A 17,752-nucleotide genomic window follows, 5' to 3' on the forward strand; every position below is an offset into this window, starting at 1 on the left:
CTATAATAAATTTTGAGGAGCTTTTATGTGATTTATCCATCGCAGAGTACACCTCTGTGAGCCTCCAACATGTAGTATCAACAACCACTTACCTCCAGCATGGCCGCGCATCCGAGTACCTGCCCAGAAAGTGACGTCAGTGAAAACCCTCAATTTTAACTTGCTAATAGTGGGCATTCTTATCAAGTGATCGACTGATTACAATAAGAAGATCAAAGAGTAAAACTCTCTGTTCTGTCATTTCTGTAATGTAACTTCTCTATGTCATTTATCAGGGAAGGTACAGTATGTCCTCGTTTCTTTATTACTCTTAATGCTCACACAGGACTATGAGCTCTATTTTCCCATGTGCGTAAGTCCAAAAAGCCACGCAGCTGCGTTGTTTTTGGCTGTGTGCTATTCTCCCCCTGTACTTAAGTCAGTCGCTGTGGGTGGAGCAGCCCTGAAATGTGGGTGTTCCCATTCAAATCTGGCTTTACGCACATTCTCCGGTGTGCGTAAGTCCTTTTCCTCTTATTCTGCACTTATTCCAGGGTTAACCTGGAATAAGTGCAGCGCCCCGATAAGGTGAAACATTATATTGCACTAGAAATATGGACTTAGTTACATTTGAAGCCACAATGTAACTCAGCAGCAGCTGTGATCACTCAGCAGCAGCTGTGATCACTCAGCAGCAGCTGTGATCACTCAGCAGCAGCTGTGATCACTCAGCTGCTGCTGCTCGATTAATTAAAACTCTGACAGATGCAGACTTCTGTCCACGTTGGTCACAGTGATTCAACTATTTTCATACTATGTCCAACTTAAAGTCACAGTTTGATCCACTACAGAGTGAAACAAGCTGTCATATGCAGATGAGGATCAACCACAAACTGTTTCCACACATTTTTAATGAGGCTCAGCTCAGGTCGCTTTAAACATTTGATATTTAAAACTGTGTATCATGGAAGCTAATAGTTGTGCTTCACTGCAAACATCCCTCTGTATTAAAGCAGGATGCTCTGCGGCCGCGTTATTTCCTCATATCTCCAGCGCATCTAACTCGGTCACGCTTTACAGTGATGATGATGATGATCAAGGAATACGATTTTAACTGTGACTCAGTCACACTGCAATAATCTTATCAATGATCTGCTGAAATCATCTTGTTATATTGTTTATCAATGAAGGCGTTTCAACGTTATCATTTTCATGGATTTCAATGACATTTACAAGCGTTGGGAAAACTCCATGTTTCGTGATTTCTATACAGCCCAAAAAAATGACATCACCGCCTCCTTTCCTTAAGCCCGCCTTCATTCACACATACGCGCTTTTTGGCTCCTTACGCATAGAAGAGAAACGATAACTGCAGGTCCAGACGGGAGAATAGACCCCTATGTGATTAGTAACATTGGTGATTACAGTGCTAATACTGATGCAACATTGTGTGCATGTATCATTCCCTCACAAATTTAAGCATTTAAGGAATCAAATTCATTTTGGTTTTGTTTGTTTTTGTTATTCAAAAAAGACATGAAGAAATTTAAGCAAATGGCTACTTTAAGTGTGTGCTCATCGCTGACAGTCAGGGGAGACATCGGAGACAGGGTCTCTCCTGACATCTTGTCAAGTGAGTGTGCATCAATTATATTTCTGACGAATTATATATTTTTTTCAACGTTTTGTAGAATTATTAAAAACTCAGAAATTGTGTATTTCCTGTTAAAAATTGTAAGACGTAAGAGGTGGCAGTTATGACCTGAGCCTCATCATTGCCTTCTCTGCCATGATCCTAATCACATGTGACTGATGGCTTTAAATGGTTTAGCAAACAGCCAAAATGCTGGGCACCAATTACTATCAATTCCTGCTTTTGTAATGATGGAACAATTGAGTTACATAATTGTGAGTTGTAACATAATAAACAACAATAAACTGGACATGCTTGCTTTTATGTGTTTTGTCAAATTTTCAGAGACTACCTTTATGGGGCGTTCTATGAGATGATCCAAGCACCGCTGAAGAAAAGCCCGCAAGATTCAGGTTTGATATTTTCACGTTTAAAATAATAGCAAGCTATGTTAATATAGCAGGCAGACTTGTCATAAAGGATGCATGTCATGTCATTGCATTTTCACTGTATTTAGTCTCTCCCATTGACTTTGAATGGAAATAGTCGGGAGGTGGGGGGTGCGGGTGTAGAGAAACATGGCAGAAGCTGCTGCTGGAGTCACACACGTGTCTTATTACAGGTAACCTGACGTGCTCCAGGGTGGCAAAGGTTGCAGTTTCCCCTCAGGCTCTTCTGGAGCTAAGAGAGCATGCTCTCACCTATGGTCAGAAGAGCAGACAGGCCTTCCAAGAGACACAACCCTGGCCCCGTGATCCAGGCAGCCTGAATGTCTCTGAAGCAGTACAGGTTCTTACCTCATCAGTCACCTGTGTATCAAATATTGTTTTTACACTACCCACAGTGGGTCTGGTGGATATAATCACTGCTTTGTATTTAGAACATGTCCTGCCTTGTTATGTGTCTTAAAAAAAGCTCTTAAATTCTGCATCTGCTTTCTTTTCCAAAATACAAAGGATGTTAAAAAGTCATCTCCCCACTTCATACAAATGGTCAAGAATATGGACGACTATTTGAATCCACTTCTGGCACAGTTAAACATCTCTTGCTCAAGGTAAGCTATACAAAGCTAGATTATTTATTTTGTTTAACACAAAACCCTGCCATGTATTTCAGTGTGTTATATAGTTTAGTTTATTTGTTTTGTTGTGTATGTGTTCACTCATAATGACATATCCATTAGTGAATATGTTACTGTCACTATAAGAGATTCCTACAACTGGACTTGATTGTATTAAGCCATCTTTTAAAAAGATGTTTCAGCTGTGTTTTCACTACTGTGTCTTGTTTCTTTGAAATAGTTTTCACTTCTTGTGTGTTTGTGTGTCCAACAATTAGGCCACAGGCTGTAGAACCACTATCCCCTGAAATGATCAAAACCAAAGATGGAAAGGAAAGAGGCAGCTCAGGTAACAAGAGAGGGTGTTTGCTCCCTGTGTTACATTGTGTACAGAACTGCATTGTGTCATAGTTAAGCATTTATATCTTATAAGATATGCAACATGAATGAAAAATGTGTCTTTTTTGCTCAACAAATTGAACATAAAGCAGATTAGAGTGAATGGTTGACCAATGCCTTTGGCTCAGTAACCGAAAGGTTGGCGGTTTGATTATACTAGTACAGTGCCCGTCGGAAGTATGTATTCTCATAGTGGGCGCTTAAGTAGAGTTGTCAATTATGGACATAATAATAACAACATACTAGCATTATAAAGGGGTATATTTGCAGGTGCAAAGTAAAATAGCTCATGCAATTTCCGTGGTTTAATTCTATGGGACATGCTCATGATGAATGTGTTGGGTTTTTTTTTTTTTACTCATTTTTATATTTTTTTTCGTTTGGTGTATTTTTCTGTAATGTATGTTTTTTTGGAGTCTGAGCATTTTTGTATCTTTCTGTTGTCTTTTTGTGCATTTCTGTCATTTTAGTGTATTTTTTTGTATAAATATTTAGTCATATTCATATTTTTGTTGTCGTATGGTGTATATTTCTGTAATCCATGATTTTTAGTCATTTTGTTTGGTTTTGGGGCCTTTTTGTATATTTTTGTGCATTTCTGTTGTCGTTTTGTGTACTTCCTGTATAAATATTGTTTAGTTTTTTGTTTTACGTCATTTGTGTATTTTTGGTATAGTTATTGTTTTTTGTTGCATTTGTCGCGTAATTATGGAGTCAATTTGTATCTTTTTTTAGTGTAGTTTTTTGCATTTCTGTTGTCTTTTCTGTACTTTTGTATAAATATTTAGTTTAGTGTATTTTCAGTCATTTTCATATTTTTGTTGTTGTTTGGCGTGTGTGTGTTTGGGGGGGTTAATTCATTCTAAATTTATGCGCACCAGTCCATCCACGTGTACCTGCCTAACTTTCACTAAACGTATCTATTTTCAGTCGTTAGGTGTAGTGGCAGGTGTGTCGTGAGTGAAGCTGCACTAATCAGGTGACCTTCACTATGTAGCAACATGTAAAAACTTAGATCTGACTCAGAGCGTAACACCTACAGTCACTACCATGCTATGGACAAATGTTGTGACACAGACTGTAACCGGACTAAATGGTGGTCCGTTATACACTCAACACTGACATACCTGCACGCATGTTACGTAGACGGTGATTGATAGTGAAGCCCACCTGATCGATGTGTGTGCGTGAGACTCTCTACCTGGGACTCTAATCTCTTCCGTTGGTTCTCACACACGCGCCACAAAGAAATGTGCTGCTTTCAACACAGCAGCCATTGCCCGTCAATAACTTCTGGGTGAGGTCTGTCCAGTCTAAATAACGTACGGTCAAACTAACATGAAAATAAACATCACCAAATGAAAAACGGTAAAAAAAAGGTTTCATCAAAAGAGAAGTCCACAGGAGCTTTTGCATGCATCTCAAGTGAGCTGTGTATTGAAATAGATATAGATGGTGCGCTAGCGCCTCCTCACACTTTGAGGTCAAAAGCTGAATAGGTTTCACTTGCCGTGCTGTCCAGAAGTTAAATAAAATTAAAATAAACATTACTCCACAACAGATGCACACACTCTGGGTATTTGGAAGCCGTTGACAAAGTTTCAGGTGGAACAGGCCGGGGAGATATTTGCTCCACACACACACGCACGCACGCACACACATTGTATTTATAGATAGATATATAATTTCATAACTATATAACATGATACCTTATCTAATCATATGTGGTACTTTGTAAAGGAAGTATGCACATTGTGTGTGGTAGCTCAATAAAGGTTAAAGTTTCCATATCGTGCTATTTTTCACCCATCTCCATTAGTTCTAAGAACCCCAAAAACATAGTATTTGAGGTTTATTTTCCCAAACTCGCCTGTTTTCCAGAGTTTTAGCCTCTGTGTAAAGTTGCTCAGAAAACACTTTGGGCATGTGTATGAAGCCCTAATAGCACTTTATGATGTTTAAAGCTCAGAAAAGTTGATTTAGCTTTACATGGGCCCTTTAAAATGTTCTATACATCCTGCTGAGAGGAACAATGGTTCGCTCAGCTCCCTCACTTGGTGCAAAATGTGGGTTTAAGTCTTGCTGCTGTACCCCAGCTTGTCTGTGTACTGGTGCAGTGATCATTTCAGGAGTGTTTATTTCTTGTGGTGTCATGTTATGAAAAGAAAAATAATGCAATGACTCTGTGTTCAAGGTGAATTATCTGCACACCGGGAGGATGGTTTAGTGATTCTGGCTGACCAACTATTGCACGAGTTGCCATTAGAGTCATTGTCCATGCTTCAAGAGGAAGGTCTAACTTCAGTTTCACGGGACTTTTCGTTGCAACATTTTTACAGCCGGCTGAAGAAAGAGGAACCACATGAAGGTATCAGAGATTCTCTACTACCACCTTAGACCTGTAAGGTAAAACCCAGCCACTCACGGGCCATGAGAAAACCAGTAACATGACAGCCAGGGGCTGTTTTGAGTTATTTACAGATTCTGAAAGAGTGGAAACTTTCCAATAGTGTCACATACATGGAAATGAAATAATATTTGAACAAAAAAAGGCCTAAGCCATTCAGATGAATGGAGAAAGTGTTTTCCATTCATTATAGTGTTTGATATTGAGCACATCAGTGTTCAACTGGTTCTTATGAATGTCTATTCATATGATGGTTTGTGTGTATCATTTGAAAACAAAATACCATTTTGAATGTAAAGTTTCATTTTGCAGGAGAATTGAGGGGTTTTGTCTATTGTTTGTGTTATTTTGAATTTGTGTGTAGAGTTCTGAGAGTATGAGGCATGCTTTCAGAAAGTGTGTGTAAACACAAGGGAGAAAACAATCTTCAGAGATTCTGAAGTTTCCGTGAAGTCAGAGCTGCAGGCGGAGGGGGCGGAAACAAAGGCTGTGCATTTACATTACTTTGCATTAACCCCACCCCCAGCAATGGTTGTGAATAACTGTTTGAACCGTTTACACAATTTATATTCTGTTCAGTATAAAGGTAAATTGAAGTGCTTTGTGAGCGTTCACAAACAGTTTCACTTCTAGGAGCTTCTTGTATTGCCTTTATCAGATAAGCTGACCTGGGGCCTCATTTATAAAAGTGTGCTTAGGTAAGCACACTTCAGCTGGCATACTCTAAAAACCAGGAAGTGCATAGAAATCTTTTTTTAGAAATAAACGAGTGCGCACGTACATCCCACGCCTGTTTCTGTTTATAAATCACAATCAACTCGAAGGTTGACGCACGTGAAGAAAAACCTGTCTATATTTGTCGCTGGTCTCTGTAGATCCTCCCCTCCAGAGTCTTGCGTACACCTCATCCTCCAGCAGTGCCAAAGAAGCCATTGTGCGTCTTTACGCATTAGAGTGTGTTCCTTTTTATAACAGCTACAGGTGTTGCAGCCAATTGATCGGCAGTGATCATGTGATTTTGATTACTATTATTATTAACATAAAGCTGTATTTGTAGGCGCACGCACGTCACTCACTCCCTGGGGCGTCAGTATAATTTTTTGCAAATGTATTCTTCAAATATGTGTTGTGAAATCTTCAATGTGTTGGATTATTTCACACAATTTATATTAATTTCACAGGAGTCTTTAATTTCATCCTTCTCCTGTTGGCGCTGGCGTAGGAGTTTCTCATGATTTTGTGTGCAGAGCAGGGTCAGAGCTGCCATGGAGGTGTGCACATTATCTCGCCAGGTTTTTTTTTTTTTTTATGAATCCCAAACTTTGCTTATATGTGGCGTACGCTTTCTGTTGTACATACACAGCGTTGATAAATGAGGCCCCTGGTCTCTGCTTGTTTTTTCTCAATGCGATGCAGCGGTAAGTAAAAAAAATATGGAAAATAGATTTAAATGGATTATTTCTGTGTCAAAGACGTGAGGAGAGGGTTTCCATTTTTCAAACACAAAACATTTTACTGTTTTAAAACTTCCCATATGGTTATTTGAAGCATTGGAGTGTTTCTTTATAGCTTCATCTACATTTTTTACAAAAAAAACTAAAATCACTACTTTCTCAGAAAATGAAAGTTTGTGTCCTTTTTCTACGTTTCTCTAATGCCGACATTGGAAAAGATTTGATGAGCCATGGATTTAACTACCTGCTACCATGGGCTTTATAGAAGTAAGTCTTTGGAAAACATGACTGCAGGAGAAAAGCAGTGTATGTTATCCTGTTTGAAAAGAGTACTTGACAGATTGGTGAGTCTAAATCAAGAGATTCCTTCCAGGCGTATTTGGTTTTATTTTACTTCTAAAATGTTTGTATCTAATTTAACGCTTCTGATAAAATAAAATAGAATAAAAATGTTTCAATCAATGTTTTTGAGAACAATCTTTGCTGAGATGCAATTTGTCTCACAGAATTGCAAGATAAAGAGAATCAGGTTTTCATGGGTTGACTTTCTGCCGATGAACTAATTCAAGTACGAGTGGATGTACACTTCGCAGGATTCTTTTCTATAATCTTTATAATGGAATAAATTATGTAAAAACACTTTGACATCAGGAAAATTACACTGCAGTTACTTATCCTTAGAAATTAAATCTCTTCTGCAGAAAAAGCTCATTTTACATCCTGCCATCATTTAGAATTTCAAGCAGACATCCTGGAACACTGTGGCCTGTTTTACCAAAGTGGGTATTCATGATGGGCAGCCATTACAATGCATGATAAAAGCTCATTATTATGCTGATTGTTTGCTAACAGGTAATGTCTAAAGCCCGAATCACACTACTGCGTCATGAACTATGCCTTAGTCCCTGCGTTGAGGGAACATGTTGCATGCAGCTAGAGAGCTGTGTGTGTGTATGGTGTTGGAACAGGCATCAAAACAATGGCTTCAAAACAAACTTTATATTGAAGTGTAAAGTGCATGTTTTATGTTTAAAACATATGCAACATGCAAACAATGTATAAAAGTGTAACATCCTCGTGGATCGAGCTGTAGACATTAAAAAAACAAATGCCCACTAAATGACAGATAGTGAGTATAAATTGTTAGGCCCCATATAAAGTATGAAAGAGACAATAAACATAGAGCCACAATGATTAGTAAGTTTGAAGATTTAAATTTAAATCAAAATGATATCTCAAAGTATAGAATAAATTAGTTCGGTGAAGACGTTGATCCAGATATTAATTTCTACAATAACAGAAATATATTCAAAAAAGCAATTTAATGATGTTAACATGGATGAAGACTTTGGTAGAATAGAAAGAGCCTCTATAAAAATCAGGAATGTATCTTGCTTTTCACAGAGGCTAAAATATTTTTGCTTGGTAGAAACTTCCAGTTCTTCGGTCACAAATGAAAGTCACTGAGTTTGCACCGTTAAAGTTTTATTAATTTTTATTTCAGTTTATGATCTGTCATTTTCTCTGCAGACAAGTCTATGTATTCATTCTGCTCCCTGTTTGTGACAGTTAAAAGCGACAACAAAAAGGACACCAAAGGTGGGAAGGGAACCAAAGGGAAGCGAGATCAAGGCCAAGCCATCAAAGCGGTGAGTTTATGAAATTAATCTGAGGCTACCAGATACTGAGAGCAATATTACTTTTACCACTGCACATGTTTTGAGGTCTACCCATCTCTCTTTAAAGTGGGATTTTTCAATCAATTCCATCATCTGATTTCATGCTGAGCTGTCCCATTACCTACGTTTTCTCCTTATATCTCTAGAGGATGTGCTTTGTGTTTTAATCAATCATTTACTTATTTTGCATTGACTTTTAATTCAACTGTACATTTTTATTTTTAGGTGTGATGAACTGCTCAGCACTTGGGTTCTTTTTGTGTGGAGTTTGCATTTTGTCCTTGTGCTGCATGAGTTTCCGACTGGCATCCTGTCCAGGGTGCATCCCCGCCTAGAGAACAGTGTGAGCAGGAGATGGGCACCGGCAGACCCCCGCGACCCTGAATAACAGAAACAAGCGGGTCTGAAAATGGATGGATGGACGAACTGCTCAGTGAAGCAATGGTGTCTCTCAGCCAGAGGCCTAACACTTGAAAATTGTTTGAGAATAAATGAAAATCAATAATAAAAAATCTACAGAAATAAAATTTGGATTTTGAGTTGATAAATTGTAGAATTCCCTAAGGTCCTCTCAACTCCAGGATATTTATTCTGTGAGAGTTCTGAAGGATAGTCTAACCTCAAGTATTTTAGGTTAGTTGAAGTCTTGGGGTCACCTGAAATGTCTAGTATTTGATAAAAAAAAATAAAAAAAATAGTCGTTTTTTTTATTATTATTCTTTTTAAATCAAACCAACACACAATCCTAAACAACTGTGTTAAATAATTTCTCAAATATAAATCTAGTTCAAATAAAATGCAGTTTAAAAATATCTGAGCTGGCACAACTTCTCAATAATCTTGGCACTCTGTATTTGTAACACACAATAATAAACATAAATGAAAACTATTTTCAGAAAGAAAAAAGTCAGATATCAAAATGGGGGCCACGATTTAAACAGGGTTGGGAACCACTGCCCTAAAATGTCTCAAGCAACTTCTATTTGAATGTTGTGGATGTATATTTGTATCTGTAATTCCTGTCAGGAGATAGAGCATCTGAATATTTAGATAGTAGTTAGGGGGACAGCCACACACCAGAGCAGCTGTGACTCCAGATGTAGCTTACCACCAATATGAGTGTGGTCCTTTAAAAAAAAAAAAAAAATGTTTTTCCCAAAATCTAAAATAAATTGTCCAATGAAAACAATGTCAAATACGTTAAGTCCTCCCCCTCTTTTTTTTTTGTTGCACAATTATATGACCTTTTGTCTGAAAATTGTGTGCTCTTTGAATAGGACTGATCTATGTCATGAGGCCCAAGGTGCTGTTTTTCATTTTGATAGTTTTTTACCTTATTTTTAGGTTAGGACTAAGGTGCATATTTCTCTTAATGATGTTCATTAGATTTATTTAAGTAATGTCATTTTTTTAGGTGCCATGTAGTTTCTCTTTAAATTGACTCAAAGTTTCAAAGCTCCACCTATGACACGTTTTCCTGATTAAAGAGATCTTGACTGATTGGCTTGAACAGGATAAAGGGAATGTTGTTTGATCACTCAGAAGCTGAGACAGTTTTCACAGCCCCTAAAAACTCTCAAAGGGCATTCATTACTCAAAAAGGCCTTAATTGGCATGTCTAGAATCAGTCTTTAAAGTCCTAAAAATGTTGACCTAATGGTAAGTAGACAATGGTTAAAATGTAATTGTATATTGACATTGAATGGTTATAGGCAGTGCTTAATTTGTAAATCATTAGGGCCCGGAACACAGTGTTGTTCCGGCAATAAGAGACAGACAAAAATGTCACCAAATACATTTTTTAAAGCGCCTTTTGTTTACTAAATGAGTTAATAATGTCATGTGAACACAAACAACTAATTGACCTAAATGTTTAATAAAAGAATGATGAATTAACCTTTAATAAGCATGGACAATCACCCATAACGCAGTGTATCCGTCTCTCTCTGAGTGGCAGCTGTCAAATTTTCCATATTTTAGCACCAAGGACAGTGCAAAATCACTGCTAATTTAGCGACTTCCATTACAAAGGTCACCAAACTTTCAAAACACAAAAACCCTCTTCTGGGTGTGGGCCTTTGCTTCTCCGGTGGGGTCTCGGGCGGGGGCTTTCTGGACCCTCCCTTTAGGGCATCGGGGGGGGGGCGCAGAGTCCTCGGCTGATTGGGGCTTTCTCGGGATCTCTAGGGCGTCTGGGGGAGCTGCTTGGTCGTGGGGGGGGCTGGCCAGGGGCTCCTTGGCTCTCGTTGTTTCTGCTGGCCTGGCTGCATCTTTGGGTCCAAGGTGGTGCCTGGGTTCGCAGAAGTAGTTCTTGCACAAACATTGGGCATGGATGCACTGGCATGCCTTGGGCTGTGGGATACACTCGTACTGGGCTTAACCTTAGACACGTTGATCCCAAACACCAGTTTTAGGTATAATCACTCATTCCTCTCTGTTTACAGCCACCGCCATTATACTTGAGCTGGGTGCTCTGTAACTCACTCCAATTTTTCCACACTTGTCACCAGACAACTCCCCCGGCCGTCACTGTCTGTAGAGCTGAGGCAGCATTCCCTCCTTCCCGCTACAGTGAGATGGCTGAAGCGGGAGGCTGTACAAATGTACAAAATGCTGGTGTATAAATCTGTGAATGGGTTTGGTCCAGAATACATCAGTGAGATGTTAGTCAGATAAGAACCCAGCAGGTCTCTCAGATCTATGGACACAGGTCAGATAGTGGAGCCCAGAGTTCACAGTAAACATAACGATGCTGCTTTTAGCTGTTATGCTGCAAAGAAGTGGAACAAACTGTCAACAGAGCTGAAGTCAACATGATTTTAGATGTTTTGTTGCCTACTTTAATGTTCTTATTGATTTTAAGCTGTTGTCTGTTGCACTTTTTGATAATGTAAAGCACATTGAGTTGTCTTGTGTATGAAATGCGCTATACAAAGAAATCTGCCTTGCCTTACACTTCCTCAACTTACCGGGCCAAAATTAAAGCAGTAAACTCCATGAATAAGCTTACATTCTGAGTGAACTCATCCTTTAGTAACTCTGTAAGTTGGTCATTTTAAACCGTAAAAGCGAAGCTGTCTATGATAAGTGCTGTAAATGTAGAGAAGAAGTGATCTGGACCCCTTGATGGAGCTGCCCTCTGAGCACTCTTCCTTGCTCACTTTTTACATTCAATTTTGTATGTACAATGAAATTTCCAGTGATTTTAACTCAATAAAAGGCACAGCTGTCCAAGTATGATACTTAGAAATGATATCTTAACACCTCAAAGCAAATGAGGTGCTGAAAAAAAGAAAAATGAGTCAAATAAGTGCCGATCAAAATCTGGGAGGATTTGCAGCAGGATCCGGACCTGATAAAGGTCTGGTTATAGGCTACTGGTCGTACTTTTTACAAGCATATTTTTTTATAATGCTTGAGGTGACAAAAATACTACAGGAAGATAAATTCATTGTCAGTTGTGCAAAATTGTGTTTTATGCACAAATAATCATTTAGATCAAGAAAAAGAAGTTGACATGCCAACAGCTTACATGCCAACAGTTGGGAGATAGAGACCCAAGACAGACAAGAGTGGAAAATTATCAATGACCTATGTTCTGTGAATAACACAAAGGGCTAAACATGTTAAACTCATGATTACCATGACTACCTGTGAACATTGAGCTGTTGACTCTGAGAGAACCCATGACATCATCACAATTTCCACAGTGTGGATGGGAAAATGAATGGTGTGTGTGTATATATATGCTGGCAGGGAAAGCTTACATAGAGCACCATAACCAAGTGGCTGGCATAGTGTACAGAAACATCTGTGCAGAGTATGGGCTGGAAACCCCAAGGTCAAAGTGGGAAACACCTCTAAAGGTGGTAGAAAATGACCAAGCTAAGATGCTGTGGGACTTCCAGATACAGACGGACAGATTGGTAATGGCGAACCAACCAGACATTGTGGTGGTGGACAAAGAGCAGAGGAAAGCCGTTGTGGTTGACACAGCAATACCGAGTGACTGCAACATCAGAGAAAAGGAACATGAGAAACTAGAAAGATACCACGGGCTTAGAGAAGAGCTGGAGAAGGCCTGGAGAGTGAAGGCATCAGTGGTGCTCGTGGTCGTCGGGGCACTCGGGGCAGTGACCCCTAAACTGGATAAGTGTGGCTACAGCAGATCCAAGGAAATACATCAGACATCTCGGTCCAGATAAGTGTAGTGCTAGGAACAGCAAAAATACTGCGCAGAACCCTCAAGCTCCCAGGCCACTGGTAGAGGACTCGAGCTTGAAGGAAAAAGAGACCGCCCGCGGTGGGTGAGAAAGAATCACCTGCTCCTTGCCCCATTTATCAATTTTCCTGAAAATTTCATCCAAATCCGTTCATAACTTCAAGTTATCTTGCTAACTGACAGACAGCGTCACACTGCATTAGCTTAGCATTAGCATTGATTTGAAGCTTCACTTTTCTATTAACTTGAAAAAATTCTGAGAAACTTCTCGATGTCCCGCCCTAAACTGCTCCACTTCCTCCCCTGCCTCTGCCAATCTAGCAGAAGCCACGCCTCTACTTTCCTGCATGCGCATCGCGAAACATAACAAGGTATGTTATATAATATATAACATATTATATTTTCACAATAGAATACATGTAATGTGAACACCATGCCAAACGAATACTAAAACACAAATAATTCACTCTAAGCTTTTTTTTAAAGACAAAAACTGAAAATGACTCGACCCTGCACTTGACATGTAAATGGCATTTTCTCCTGAGAGTTCACGATGCATCACATTTAGCTAAGTTTTGCTGAATCGGCGATTTAACAGCGGCTCCATTCAAAAAACTCATCTGTTCACAAACAGGAAGTCCATCACAGCTGAGGAAGCGACAGCTGCTCACACGCACATGGGATTTCAAGTAAAATACAGTCATTCAGTAGTGGCGGAAGACCCTCCATTCTTCATATGTGAGGTAGAACTCGGTAAACGTACTCATTCTGTGGCCCTGTAGAAAATACCAGCTCCCTCCAAAAAAACACGTGGTCGCACAGCAGCAGCTTTTTCCAACTCATTCTCTTAGGTTTTTTAGCTGAAATCATACAGGCTGGTGTCTGGATTAACAGGTTCCCACAGGTTGTATTTGCTTTCAAAGCACTTCTCAATGCTCTGTGCACTGAGAAGTGTCTCAGGTTTCATCATCGTAGGTTTAGGCAGGTTGGAGTATGACACAGAGGCTGAGGAGTCCCTCCTTTGCAGACTGAGCATGCTGGGTATGCTGGACTAACAGAGGATATTATTCAGATAAATAAATGAATGTGGTGATCACATACAGTATTCATAGACCAATGGACCATCATTTCAACCATCAACTAAACAGAAAAGTGTAATGTGACAGAAATAGCAATCTAAGTCTGTAAGTGTAGGAGGTGTCGTGTCTGGTGTTTGGGGGTACAGTCCTCTATGTGGGGTGCTGCTGATTGGTCCACTGTGGTAGAGTGCAACCGGGTCATTGGGGGTTTAGTGCAGGAAGTTCATCATGGTCCAATCAAAGCACTCCATTGCTGCCCACACAGGTGGACACGTTCTCTGCAGGGCCTCGGCAGCCGTGTCCAGACCCGGGGATTTAATCGGGGTCTTCATGCTCCTGACGGTGAGAATCAGCCTGTTGGACCCATCTACTGGTGATGGTGTGAAAAACAGGCTGAAACTAGGCTGGTCACTGGTTTCTGCTTCCTTCTCACTGGGAACAGAGTACTACAGCTGCCTAGGCTCATTGCGCCAGTGGCATCAAGGAAAGGAGATCTGGTGCACACCTGGGGGCCGGTGGGGCGACTTGCAGCATCCCCTTGGTGCCCTCGGCGACTATGGGCAAGGTCGTCATCCCTGGGAGCGTTGTTCTCAGTGCTGCATCCGTTCCGGGTCCTTCTGGCCTAGGGTCCGGTCCCTGCTGGCTCTGGGCCCACCGGCGGGCGCCCGCCTGCTGCCCATTCGGCGCTGCTCTGGCCGTCTGCTGGCGTGGTCCTTGGCTCATCTGCTGGGGTCTCGGGCGGGGGACTCTCTGGGGCCTCCCTTCGGGGGATTGGGTGCTTGGGTGTGTGTGGGTGGGTGGGGGAGCGGGATGCTGGTGGGGGGCCTTAGGGTTGGGGTCGGTGGCGAGATGCACTGGGTGCTCGGATGCTTGGGGCTTCCTCAGATGTGTGTGTGGGGGGCGGTGGCTGCCTCTCGGCCTGGAATCTTGGGGGCGTCTGGGGGGCTGCTCGGCCATGGGGGAATGGCCTGGGGCTCCCTGGCCCCCACTCTTTCTGCTGGCCTGGCTGCATATGCGGGCCCAGGGCAGTTCCTGGGTTTGCGGTAGCGGTTCTTGCACATATACTGGTATACGATGCACTGGCACACCTTGGGATGTGGGATAAAACTCATACTGGGCTTAACTTTAGACACGTTAATCCCAAATACCTGTTTTAGGTATTACCACTCACTCATTCCCCCTGTCCACAGCCACCAACTTCATAGCTAAGCTTCACACTTGTCACTACACTGACTTAATTACACAACATACAATATGTTCTACAACTTCACATTTCACCCTCACTGTAAAATAATTCTTCCCCACCCTTTCTATTTCCCACCTTGAGGATCTCCTCCCTGCTCCCTGTTCTGCAAGGATGGTGTATGTTGAGCAATGATGCTACATTGTTTCTGTGGAGTGTGGGAGGAAAGCTGGTGGGGTGCTTCCGTTTCTGGTTTCCCTCCGCGCTGTTCCTCCTGCTACAGTCCAACATGATTTTGTGAACTAGCAGTTTGCGTGATCAGATCCTCTCGATACATGGTTTTAAAGGAACAGACCGGCCACGCCATTGGGACCAGTGCAGGTTCTCCACTGGCTGCGTTGGGAAAAGGCCCTTTGAGGGACAAGTTTAACGGCTCCTCCACGTCCTCCATCTTCACATCTTCGGGGCTTAGCTTGGGGAAGGTGTACAGTGAACACGTGATTGGCTGAGGGAGCATTCCTGTGCTCTGACAGCAGGAAGCAATGGTTTGATCCTGTTGGAAGCAGGAACTTTGTTCATGTGTTGGTCTTTCATAGAGGAGGAGGAGGAGGGTCCGCTCGGGCTCTGTAGCGACGTCAGATCCTTGTGACGACGCTCAATGTGATATTTCAGCGAGGTTTTCCGAGCAGCAGCGTAGTTGCAGTGAACACATTTGTAGGGTTTTTCACCTGAAAGAAACACAAACGCTGGTTAAATATGTAACTTTGACTTTTATTACCTCTACATCCTCTTAAAATGTAACTCTTACTAAACCATTGCACCACTGTTAGCCTAAAGCTACGTAGCATTAGAATAATAGGCTAATTGGAGGAAAAACACCTCATTAAATATTGCTTTTAAATAAAGAATTACAGACAGACATTTTTGAAGAATATTCTAGAATTGAAAAATGTGAAAAAAATAACGTCAATATAGCCAAATATATTCTTAAAATCCAAAATGGACATTTTAACTTGAACACAATGTCATACAATTGAATAAAACAAAAAAATAAAATAAAATAACCTTAAAACTAATATCAACAATTTAAACTTGAGATGCTTTTTTTCTTTGCACTTTAATAATGATTAATGATGATAAAGAGATTTTCTGTTCGTGTTCTAAAATAATAATTAAAAATAATACACAAGTTTTAAACTTGTGTAATGTACAAACAACAAAAAACAAACCAGTTTAAAGACGTGAACATGATTTGATTGTCAACTATATGCAAACAAAGAAACTAACCTGTGTGAATCCTCAGATGAATGATGAGGTAGTCGCTGGATTTGAACGACTTCCCGCAGTAGCTGCATTCTTTGGAGCGTTTGGACTGATAGGAACCATCTTCACCTTCAGGATCAAATACCAGAGAAAGTTAGAGAGAGAGAAGTGCTCTCCTCGACACAATCTTCTGGTTGTTCTGGCGAGCTCGTACTAGACTGTTTGGCATCGAGCAATGGAGGCGGAGCTTCTGCCTCGTTCTTCTGCTTCTTGTGCACCATGGAGTGCAGCACTAGTTGGTGGTACGTTGTGAAAGTCCTGTTGCAGTCGTTGCAGGTGGTTGACTGCGGCTGAGCCTGACGCTTTCGTCCCAGCTGCTTAGTGTTGCCAACTTGGCGACTTTCTCGTTAAATCTGGCGACTTTTCAGATCTTCTTGGCGACTGTTTTTGTCAAAAGCTACTAGCTACAAATCTAGCTACTTTTCCCTGTGTTATTTAAAGACTTTTCTGACGTTTTTTTTTTTTTTCTTCAGATTCTGACGTGATGTGAAAGCACGTATTGATCTGCATTTATTGTCGTCAATGAGCAGCTGGTGCTGACGTGAGCCCCTCCCCCATTCCAAAGCACTGACAGGCTGTCAGTCTCACAGGAGCATCACGCAGCATTCCCAGCTGCAGTCAGAGCAGAGGAGACCCTCAGCCACACCACTCCGCGTCCAGACCTGCTTTCTGTGAAGTGTCTTGCCATAACACGTGTTATGAATTTGCGCTATAAGAATAAAGATCGATTGATTAGTAAAGTTCTTTTGAGACATAATGGCTTCTTTCAATGGCAAATAAAAAAAAATAAAAATCAACAGAAGAAAGTGGATTTGTAGTTCTAAACATATAGTATTTACAGTGTTTTTTAATATTTTTTGGTCTCTCCCACAAGGTTATTATTCTCCTTCAGCATCAATTGCAATTACATTAAATGGTCAATTATGCAAAATAGGCGATGATGTCATTTAGCGACTTCTCTGGCCTTTTGGAAGAGCCAATAGCTACTTTCTTTACTGAGGAGTTGGCAACACTGCTCCTGTTTCCCGTAGAAGTTCAGATCCTTGTTTACAACATGACGGACACCGCGGGTGATCATAAGTCTGTTTGTAGTGAACAGTGAATGAACCAACCCTGCATTTAGTGCACTCTTGTTTGGATATAAAACGGTGGATTGTAAAATTGAATTAAAACTCAGATCATTTATTTTTTTGGGTTGTTTATATGGACCAATAAAAGCTTCAGTTTCAAACCATTGAAATTTTCAGTGAATTATTTAATGATTGAGGCTTTACAAGGTTAATGCATACAATCCTTAGTGCACATGCAGAAGGCCTTTTAGTGGGAGACATGAA

General features: G+C 40.8%; 1 protein-coding gene across 5 annotated transcripts in view; it reads left to right on the plus strand.

Moving 5' to 3' along the window:
- Positions 1–9,021, plus strand: part of cfap46 (cilia and flagella associated protein 46) — a 62,984-nt gene extending 53,963 nt beyond the window's left edge. For 4 of the 5 annotated variants that reach the window (XM_028468706.1, XM_028468707.1, XM_028468704.1 and 1 more), the window contains 7 exons: positions 1,958–2,025; positions 2,235–2,401; positions 2,569–2,666; positions 2,951–3,021; positions 5,266–5,439; positions 8,502–8,581; positions 8,837–9,021. In XM_028468706.1, coding sequence (XP_028324507.1) covers positions 1,958–2,025; positions 2,235–2,401; positions 2,569–2,666; positions 2,951–3,021; positions 5,266–5,439; positions 8,502–8,581; positions 8,837–8,842 — 664 coding nt within the window. In that variant the 3' untranslated portion in view covers positions 8,843–9,021. The remainder of the gene's footprint in view (positions 1–1,957; positions 2,026–2,234; positions 2,402–2,568; positions 2,667–2,950; positions 3,022–5,265; positions 5,440–8,501; positions 8,582–8,836) is intronic. The other variant, XM_028468708.1, reaches the window with a different exon arrangement.
- The last annotated feature ends 8,731 nt before the right edge of the window (positions 9,022–17,752 follow it).

The sequence above is a fragment of the Gouania willdenowi genome, chromosome 15 (genome assembly GCF_900634775.1).
Source record: "Gouania willdenowi chromosome 15, fGouWil2.1, whole genome shotgun sequence".
In the NCBI taxonomy this organism is placed as follows: domain Eukaryota; kingdom Metazoa; phylum Chordata; class Actinopteri; order Blenniiformes; family Gobiesocidae; genus Gouania; species Gouania willdenowi.